Here is a 10,167-nt window from a genome sequence, read left to right on the forward strand (position 1 = left end):
TAAACTCTATCACAGAATTTTATAAAAGGCAATGATAGTATTGAGACTTCAAACCGTCTGGCTCAGAAAAACTTAATTCCCTTGCTGACAATCACTACTGAAAATAAATAAGGTAATTTAGACTTTCAGCTTGGGCTGTTATTTTATTAGTAAAAAAAAAAAAAGAAGTGGGTGTGTGAGAGAGGGTTACAAAGGGGGTTGAGAGAGAAAAATAAGAGGAAGGAAGAAACTCGAAACCACTACCGTTTGAACAACGCCCTTATTTTCTGCAAGTTGTAATCAATCTTTCAGCATTTTTTGTAGACAGTTTTACATCTTAATAGTAGCCAATAAATGGTCTCTTTTCACATTTATGCATAGGCATCTAAAAAAAATAGTGATTTTTTTATCCTAAAAGGAAAAAAATGCCACATTTCTCTCAAGGAAAGAAATGAAGTCAAAATCATTGCCAAAGCACACGCTGGCATTTAAAAAAACACGAGCTACTGACAGATGGCTAATGGTCTGGGGATCAGCAAAATCAAAGCGAGGAAATTGCTAAGAGGACGTTAATCGTTCAAAGATAATTGCACAGAGCAGTTTCACATTTACTTGCTACTGGTGTCGACATCAGTTGCGGGACTCGGTACATCTTGAGAAGGCCGCTTGTTCAAACTTCACAGATTTTTTTTTCTGCAAAAGACGTTTAAAAAAAAAAGATGGACTATATATTAAAAATAGACAAATGATGCCAAAACAGATGGCGTCTACTAATTGCACTAGTCAGATTTGTTTACCGAAATAGTACAGAGATGTAGGATTAGAGAAGCAGTCCAGATTGTGGGACTTCGGTGAGGTTGCTGCCTACTTCAAAGACTTTGAATTCTATTTTTCATTGTCTCGTTCCTTAAGTTTGAGTGTTCTGTAAATAACAACACCGTTTCGAGAGAAAAAGCAATCCTTAGAAAGGTTGATTTGTCATCCAGATTAAATAGTTTTAGTTACTTAATTAAGAAATCTGAAAAAGAGACTGGTTCTAGAGTGTTTGAGACAAATTCACCTGTATTTAAAGGAGCCAGCAGGACATAGTTACATTATTGACTTGCAAAGTGCTTGGAGACTGGTGCCTGCCTCTTTTTACTTAACAACATGAACCATTGACAAGTGGCCATGGAGAAGGTCAGTGCTGTTTGTGGTGGCTATCAGTTTGAACATTCCTCAACAGCATAAGCTACACTGAGCTGCAAATAGCCCACTCTAACCCAGATACAAAGCTACATTCCTGAAAGCTTAGGATTTACCTTACAGTTTCAAAGTAAGTAAGCTTCAAAGTGTGTGGTTTGTGTAAAATTGATCAGTTACTTCTTATCACATAGTCCATCTCCATGTAGCTATTGAATTACATAAATTATGTGTGCACACATTACATATGTTTGTGTGTGTGTGTGTGTGTGTGTATAATACTATTCTAGTAGTTGTATAAGGTGACACTAGAGCCTTTTATGATCTAGTAGTTCTGTCCCTACTTTTTATAAACATGTCAACTAGTAATTGGTTGCAGTAGCATAATACATTAAATCAATCACATCAACCCTTAGACGGAAACTAGATTATTTTAATAATGTATGTATGAATCTTTCAAGGAATCATATACTCCAGCTTATAAGATCACTTTAAAGAACACAGGAGACATTTCTAGCATTCTTTGGAAGATTTCCAAATAAAAACACACATTAAAAATAAAAAGAAAGTAAGTCACTGGTTTGCAAAAGAAGATGGCATTGCATACAAGGGAGCATACTAACATGTCCCTTGTCACTTCAACATTGACCAATACAATAAGAATGTGTTCACTCCAAATGCCTATATGTTAGTTTTCCTTAGGCAGCAAGCTTAGTTTTAAGGCAAGACATTCTTCAGCAGAATGCAAGGTCTCACTGTTTGATCTTATGAAAGTGAGTAGCTGTGTACAGCGAGCATAGCACCAGTTAGTAAAGAATTAGTAACTGTGAAAACAACTTGCAATAACAGCTCAAGAACTTTCAAGACACAGACTCTGTCTACCAGTTCATCAAAGCAATGCGTCTCTTCTAAAATATAACTTGCTCATACATATTCCTCCACAGGGAGTCCCAAGGCTCTTCTTCCAACTGATAAATGACAGGCAGATTACTGAAATGCGAAACTTCCCTGTGGTTGGCAGTGCAGAGAGCTGGACCAAGCCGTTCTTCAGCTGAAAAAAATCCCATCAGAATGTCAACGGGTGAGAAGTTACTTCCCAAAGGGAATCCCGTCTTCCCTTCAGGTGGAAGCTGCGCATGCCCCTGCCATGAGTAGGCATCCACAGCGCAGTTTGGTCTTCAGCGGCCTCTCGATCTTTGAGTTGTTTCCCAGAATAGAATAGCTTGTCATTCTTGGGAGAGTTAGTCTCACGGCCCTTGTTTACTTTCAGTATCAGCCTTCTCCAACTAGAGACAAGACTGCAGAATGAGGTCATACTTCCTGTCATGATCGCATCAGTGGTGTTCACATAGTGAATATAACAGATCTCCTTGACCATCAGAAGGGAACAGGCAACCCAGAGTCAGGTCAGCTTGATACACTGTGATCCATGACGGATGCTTCTCGGAGCCTCTGTGTCTCCCCAACCTGTATGAAAGTGAGAAAGTTTAAACAATGCTTCCTGTTTGTCATTTTCTGATTACATTCAATTATAAGTAGTTATACAGTTATGCTCTCGATCCAATTAACCTAAATATGTCGACGATTCTATGCCAATGCTATCAAGTTCAGGATGCTGTAAAAGAGTATAATAATAGGATTTCATGAGAATTTCCACAGTATTGATATGTTGAATCGAACAGGTTTGGCGTTTCAAAATGCTCAATGGGCGGCATTCTGCATTTCCCTTTCATTACAGGTCAAATCACTTTGTGCTTCTGGACACCTCTATGCTCTCTAAAATGCAAAGGAAGTGCTTACTCCAGAATCGCTGGGGTAACACCAGGAAATGGGAGGAGCATGGGTCTCATAAGCTCACAGGCCAAGATTAAAATGGTCTTTCCTGCTAGCATCTTTGAGTTGCAATTTTCTCAAATTTAAATGTAATAATCTATAGCCCAAGGGTTGGCTTGGAGAATTCAATGAGAAGAAAGAAGAAAGAAATAGCTGGGTACCTGAAGAAATGTGCAAGATATATTCCTTATTGGATTTTGTGAACTGACTTCTTGTTGGAGAATTTGGTTGTTCAGGCTGGTGGAGAATCTGGTGTTATCAATTCTCGGGGATTGCTGGAGCACTGAGATGTCGTTGATGTTTGGAGATATAAGTATTATTTCTTATGCAGAGTCCCACATTCTCTCCAACTCCATTGTCTCTCCCTGGAACTCCACTTACTACCTAATTCTGCCTGTATTTTATGCTAACATTCCAACTGTCTACTTGGCCTCTATCCAACACATTATGCACACACATATCTCACTATGGAAATCTGATTATGTCATTCCTTAAATTAAAACCTTCAACAAAGCATCTTTGCTACTCCCCCATAATAAGTTCAAAATCATCCCTGCAGCCTCGAGTCCACGTGAGGTCCGGTGTTGCCTTGGTTTTAGTCTCATACTGCTTGCATTCTGTCTTCTAAAATTTGACCACGCTGACCTTCAGCCTTTCATCTTGCTCAGCTTTGCTTTCTCCTTGGAGCCTTCGAACACACTGCCATTGTCCCTACATCTTGTTCCTAAATAACTCCTTCATTAACTCTCTGTGACGCTCCTCTATCAAGTTATGAATTCCACAGATCTCTACGCTTTTCATTTGGAGTATACGTCATAGCTACAGTTAATGAACCAAGAGTCTCTCCAAGTTCCATCTCCTGCTTTACTGTGAGTATCGGGAGCTTAAGGTCTATGCTTTTCTTGTTCTCAATCATGGTTTGTATGTTTAGTATGAGGTCTAGCATACACTAGGAACTTAAAAGTATTATGAGTTGCATGACTACCATCTACCACACTCTGGGCTTTTTGCCACATACAGTACAGAATTTTATCAGGGCCTGACATTGCTCTTCCAGCTGGAGTTTGGAAAAGCTAATAATCTGGAAAGAGTTGCAGGGCTGTCATTTTAATCACAGAAATTACTCCACAGTCAAAACAAGGATCCAAACCTTAGTTATTTATAGTGATATGCTTTTATTTTCTTAGGCAGTAAGTTTGTCATTGGTCACCATAGCTAAGTTGAGCTTTTCCCAGAACTCTTTCCATTTCATTTTTACCCAGCAACCTGTGCGGAATGTGAAATGTGAAAAATGGAGCAGGAGCCTTGACTGGTCACATGAGGGTCCATGCATTGCCTAGTTGGACTCTCAGCTTGGCACTATGCAGAGTCAACTGTGACAGGAGTGTTAAAGGAAAAATTGCCTAGACCTGACTGGTCTATGGACATACCTGGGGGTCGGAGTGGATCATGGTGGTTAGTTCATGTAGAAAGATCAAGCCTATTGTTAGCAGCAGCATCATGGGCTATAGAAAAGTAGTGCTGAGAGCCGGCAAGCAAGGTTGTGTATATTCTCTTTGCTTTCAACAGTCAATGTGATGTGACAGCCTTACATAGCTGCTTCTGTTTCTGCCTTGACTTCCCTAAAGTGATGCCCCAGAGCCTGGAATCCATGCTAACTCTTTCCTCTCCTATGTTGCTTTTTGTCAGGGTATGTGTCACAATAACTAAGACAATCCATGCAGGTCAGACTCTGTTTGTATCACATTCATGCATACCTGCATAGGACATTGGGATATCTCTGTGAACTAAACTCAAGGCTCCAGTCCTACTGAGTCTTCTGCACTAGCTTCACAAAGCCTAGTTCAAAAGTAAGTATGGCTGTGAAGAAAACCATCAGATTATCTTCAAGGCATCTTAGGTAATAAGGGTTGGCACCCTCAGGTGGGAACAGACCAACATGGCTGTCATTGACTGACCTGATTCTAGTTGTTCTTATGCATCCCAGCTTTCACTGCTCTGCTCTCTTCCACACCTGTCATCTGAACCTGATAACTGTCCTTTGAGCTCCCATTCTGTGCCACCGATAAAGAACACCAAACCTGACTCTCTAACCAACATGTATATTTGTGTGAAGTTTAGTCCCTACTTTACAATTGCATGCCCCACATCACTCCTATTTATTCTTCTTCTCTGCTTCAACTGGACTGAAATGACCTGTCCTGCGTTGGCTGTGCACTGGCTATAGTTCAATGTGCTTTGGAACATTAATGTTTTTTTATTTTTATGCTATTGGGTATTGAACTTAAGAATTTACACACACTAGACAAGTACCCTACCTATAGTGAAAGCCCAAGCCCTACCTAGGCTGTCATTGCTTTAGCGTTAAAGCTCAAGAATCAGCCTCAGGATTAACATACTTCCTTGATTAAAAAAAGTCCATGTATTTTTAAATTTTTATTTTATGCGTATTGAGTGCATGCAGTGACCAAGTAGGGCAGAAGAGAACATTGTGTCCCCAGGAACTGGAGTTACAGATGATTGTGAGCTATGGTGTGGGTTCTGGGAACCTAAGAGGGGTTCCCTGAAAGAGCAGCAAGAATTCTTAACAGATGTTCCATCTCTCCAGTTCAGACAACCCCATTTTTAATGCACAGGGAGAGAGAGAGGGAGAGAGAGAGAGAGAGAGAGAGAGAGAGAGAGAGAGAGAGATCAAGACAGAGAGACAAAGAGAGATTACAAAACCACATAATGACTTATAAAGCTCTTTCGTTAATTAGCACTTGAAATTTCCACTCATTGTCATACATAAGTTGAAGCAGCTTGAACAGCCAACCTCAGTGTTTCCACAGTACAAAAATTCTCTCCTTTTTAACATTTAAAATTTATTTATTTTATGTATATGAGTACACTGTAGCTGTCTTCAGACACAACAGAAGAGGGCATCAGATCCCATTACAGATGGTTGTGAGCCACCATGTGATTGCTGGGAATTGAACTCAAGACCTCTGGAAGAGCAGTCAGTACTCTTAACTGCTAAGCCATCTCTTCAGCCTTAAAAAGTTCTTTTTAACAGTGGAAAGCATCACAAATCAGAGAAATCGACAAGACAAATAACATAGCTGTAAGAGAAGGAAATTAATAAAAATAGCCTCTAATTTATTATAGTTCTTCATTTCGGTCAGAGACACACCCACCATTGACTTTCAGATACTGTGTATTCCCTTCTCCCCAGAGGATACTCAGGACTCATGACAGTCATGGCAGCAAACTTCAAGTCCAGCATCTCATAGTAACCTCTACTCCAGTGTGAGTGGTCTTGATGCCAAGGTCTTGGAACCATCTTGTCTTCTCTGCCCAAGAAGTAACAGGTAGAGTTACTTCCACCAAAACTCTAGATGGGGGATCTATAGAATGGCCTGGGTGACATCATAGGAACTGAGATGGAAAGTCAAGCACTTGGATGCTGCAAGAGCCTGGAATCTGTACCTGCACAATGTGCTTAATACACTGCTGCTTCTCTCCCTGTAATCAGTGACTCAGGTAACTGGTTTTGACTTCTGGCTCTGAAAATGAAAAGCTTTCATTTTCCATTGCATTCATTACCTATAGCCAAAAGCTAAGAAAAGGAGCTTTTCATAGGCGCTGGAAAATTCACAACAAACATGTCACTTGCAGAAGCAGGAAAATGCAAAGTGGTTCTGAGTCCTTGGCTTCTCATACTCTTCTTACACTTTGCTACTGCTTTGGTTATGCATTACATCAAAAACGCAGTTGGCATATTTCTCCTGTTTTATTCCATCAAGTTCCCTACACTTGTGTGACTACCTATAGATCATTTTAGACATGCTTCTGTCTTTGTTTTTAATTGCTGACCCATTGAGCTCATTGGATTTACAAGTGTCACAGAACTTATTCATGGACACTGCCTGTCATAGTAAAATTTTTTTCACTATGAAATGATACTATGACCAAGGCAACTTTTATGATAGGAGTATTTAATTGGGAGCTCGATTACTGTTTCAAAGGCTTAGTCCATTATCATCTTGGCAGGCAGCACATGGTCCTCGAGTAGTGGTTGAGAGCTAGCTACATCCTGGTCCTCAGGCTGAGAGAATTATACTGGCCCTGGCCTGGGCTTTGAATTTGCAAACCCACCTCCAGTGACATACTTCCTCCAATAAAACCACAACGTCCAATCCCTTAAATCCTTTCAAATAATGCCTGGGACAGTTGCTAGATTAGTTGCATAAATGCAGTTTAACCCCTGTATAAAAGCAACTTGTCCAAATAGTGACACAATAAGAATTTCTAATGGAGTCTTCTGAATTTGGCCATCCATTTATATGTGGTTAAACTTATTTCAGTAGCTTTAAGATTTGCTTTTGAATTAGATTTTTGTCTGTATTTGATATTCTTAAACTTCCCTTGTCCCTAATGAGCTTCAGGATTTATCTGTTTCCTGTAACTTGGACTTTTTTCCAGGCATATAATTGAATACTATCCTTGTTTAGAAAAGAGAAATATGAATAGAAAGGGAGATAGATAGATAGATAGATAGATAGATAGATAGATAGATAGACAGATAGAAGAGAATAGATGAGGAATATCTAAGAGATACTGATCAGTTAGCTGTAAAACCCCAGTGTAAGTCCTTACAAACAATTGGATCCAGGAGGCAAGAATAGTTTTTATTTTTCTCTATAATCCCCAGCAGAACGAAGTAGAGTTTATGCAAAATATCTAAGTATTTATTTGAAAATATGTGTTTTCATAGACATATAATTAGTGCAAGTAAGACTACCCTCAGATAAATGGACCACTTCAAAAGGTAAGAGGACCAATGGGAAGCATCTGGTATACAGATACTGCTTATAGTTTATGAAACATGTGAGTCTTGCTTTCTTCAATTAAATCCTCATTAAATGTCCATGAAGAAGGTTTGCAATCACATTTCCATGAAGAAAAGTCAACCAGAGAATTATCTATTCCCCAAACTACTGGCAACATGTCAAGCCTAACAAAATTTCTGATTTTATTCCAAATGCCTGTGTCTTACACTGTTTGTGAGTTGAGGTTACTACTGAATCAAGCAATATCAAGAAGCAAGTGAATATAGCCTTATTTCCTTTAACTTTACAGTTTTCTATGACCTTTAAGATATGGCTAGTTCTACAACAACAACAGAAACAAAAGAAAAACAAAAGATGCTTGCCCTTATCAGAGTAAAGTTGTTTCTGTAGATTGTTTTGCCAAGTCACAGAGAGGAAGTCCCAATAGCTGACCACAGAGGAGGTTGCTTCATCATCTCTCAGGGTCTTACAAGGGGAAGCTAACAGGCCAGGGCGGGTAGCAATGCTGACCCAATGGACTCACCTCCCACAACCCCTTTCCACAGAGAGGAACCTTGTCTATCTCAAAGTTCATCAGTTACCTTGGGGGTGTAGATGTTCTCTTATACTAGACAAGAGGACAAACTGAAGCAAACTGCAAGTGACCCTGTATACATGACCCCGCATGTTCTACTATGCTAACACTTGGAATCAATGCAAATGACCTGTTCACTGGTCCATGTAACTATATACGGTTAAGTGCCTTAAGACCAGAAACTATAGGATGGAAATATGGCTCAATGAGTTCTAGTCCAGGACCTACATCAAAAGCCTGGCTATTTTCTTGGGTGTTAAAGTTGGAAGATGAGTACAAGGGAATCCCCAGAGTCTGTCTAGCCAAGTCAGTGAGCCTATAGGTAGGTGTAATAACCCATCTCAAGGCAGGAAGGTAGTGAGCAGTATTTCTGGCTTTGGCCACTCCACTAAGATTTTTAGGTCCATGTCCTGGCAAATTCTAAACCCTACTCAACACTCAAGCCTAGCACTGCTCTTGGAACATTTCAGATATACAATGAATGCTTTTGAGAAAGAAAGTGGTAGCATAGTCAATTTTTTTGTTGGTACTGACTCAAACCAATAAAGAGCTATTGAGTATTATTAATTACAGTTTACGAGAGATGGTTTAGCAGTTTATGAACACTTACTTCTCTTTCAGAGGACCTGGTTTTTAGTCTGGGCACCCACACAGCAGCTCACAACCATGTGCCTTCTTCCTAGGGTAAACAAACATACACATAGGCAAACAAAGATATAGGCAAAATACTCATACACAAAAAATAATTTAAAATAATTTCAAACATAGTTACACTTTGCACAATGTCACTATGTGAAATTTACTTACCCTTCAAATACTAGAATCTGGCTCCTTCTCTCCATGCAGTCTTTCCTGGTCTACACAGGAGGAATGCAAGGTTTCCTATGACACGTCTATTTCATGCTGTTTTTAAAAACTGATTTATTTATGGATATGAGTGCTCTATTTACATGTATGGCATGCATGACAGAAGGCATCAGATTCTATGATAGATGGTTGAGAGTCACCACATGGCTGCTGGGAATCGAACTGAGACCTCAGAAGATCAGCCAGTGCTCTTAACCCCTGAACCATCTCTCCAGCTCCCTGCTGTTTTGCACATAATAGCTTCACACTGTGTTTGTTCCTGTAGTCATCTTCCATCACACAAAGTCACCTCAATATAGGAACCTCCTTTTACTTTACTTCCTGTTCTCTTACTTTATATTACTCACAGTTTAGCAGTAGGTAAGAGAAGTTTAATCAAAATTAAAAACAAACGAACAAACAAACAAACAGAAATGCTGCAGACTGTTGTGAGGCTAAGTGTATACTCCCTAGATCCCCACATTGAAGTGTAAATCCTCAATGTAATGGCATTTAAAGAGGAAGTCCTTGGTAGTTTCTTGGGTCTTGAAATTGGGGCCTCTAGAACACGAGGAAGTTTTAGAAGACGCAGCAGAGGTGGTCATATCTTTTCACCCTGTGGGGAAACAGTGAGCAGATGGGCAAGTGAAAGCCAAATAGAGTTCTACGAACCAAGTTGGTCAGAATCTTTATCTTGAACTACTGAATCTCTAGCATAAACATACGCTTTAGGTGTTTAATCCTCCTTCTTTATGGCACTTTTGCAACAGCAACCTAAATGAACTAAAACTTTTCAATAATTAATAAAGGAACAACAAGGGAAGAAGTGCAAATATCCAGGCTGTCTATTGTATTTGAAGATGCCACCAGATTGAGCTCCTTTTTGTTTCAAGGACAGCACCTATCACCAAACAGACCTTG

General features: G+C 39.6%; 1 protein-coding gene across 4 annotated transcripts in view; it reads right to left on the minus strand.

Annotated features, from left to right (window-relative positions):
* Tmem71 (transmembrane protein 71) overlaps positions 1-9,520 on the minus strand; it is a 46,197-nt gene extending 36,677 nt beyond the window's left edge. Inside the window, exons 1-5 of one of the 4 annotated variants that reach the window (XM_039079928.2) lie at positions 9,208-9,515; positions 9,011-9,079; positions 2,092-2,628; positions 777-901; positions 592-672 (exon numbers count right to left, since the gene is read on the minus strand). In XM_039079928.2, coding sequence (XP_038935856.1) covers positions 592-631 — 40 coding nt within the window. In that variant the 5' untranslated portion in view covers positions 632-672; positions 777-901; positions 2,092-2,628; positions 9,011-9,079; positions 9,208-9,515. Of the gene's footprint in view, positions 1-591; positions 673-776; positions 902-2,091; positions 2,629-9,010; positions 9,080-9,207 lie in introns of those variants that run through there. The other 3 variants (XR_010053047.1, XM_039079927.2, NM_001271215.1) reach the window with 3 other exon arrangements.
* Positions 9,521-10,167: the final 647 nt, after the last annotated feature.

Source organism: Rattus norvegicus, chromosome 7 (assembly GCF_036323735.1).
Source record: "Rattus norvegicus strain BN/NHsdMcwi chromosome 7, GRCr8, whole genome shotgun sequence".
NCBI classification, from domain to species: Eukaryota; Metazoa; Chordata; class Mammalia; order Rodentia; family Muridae; genus Rattus; species Rattus norvegicus.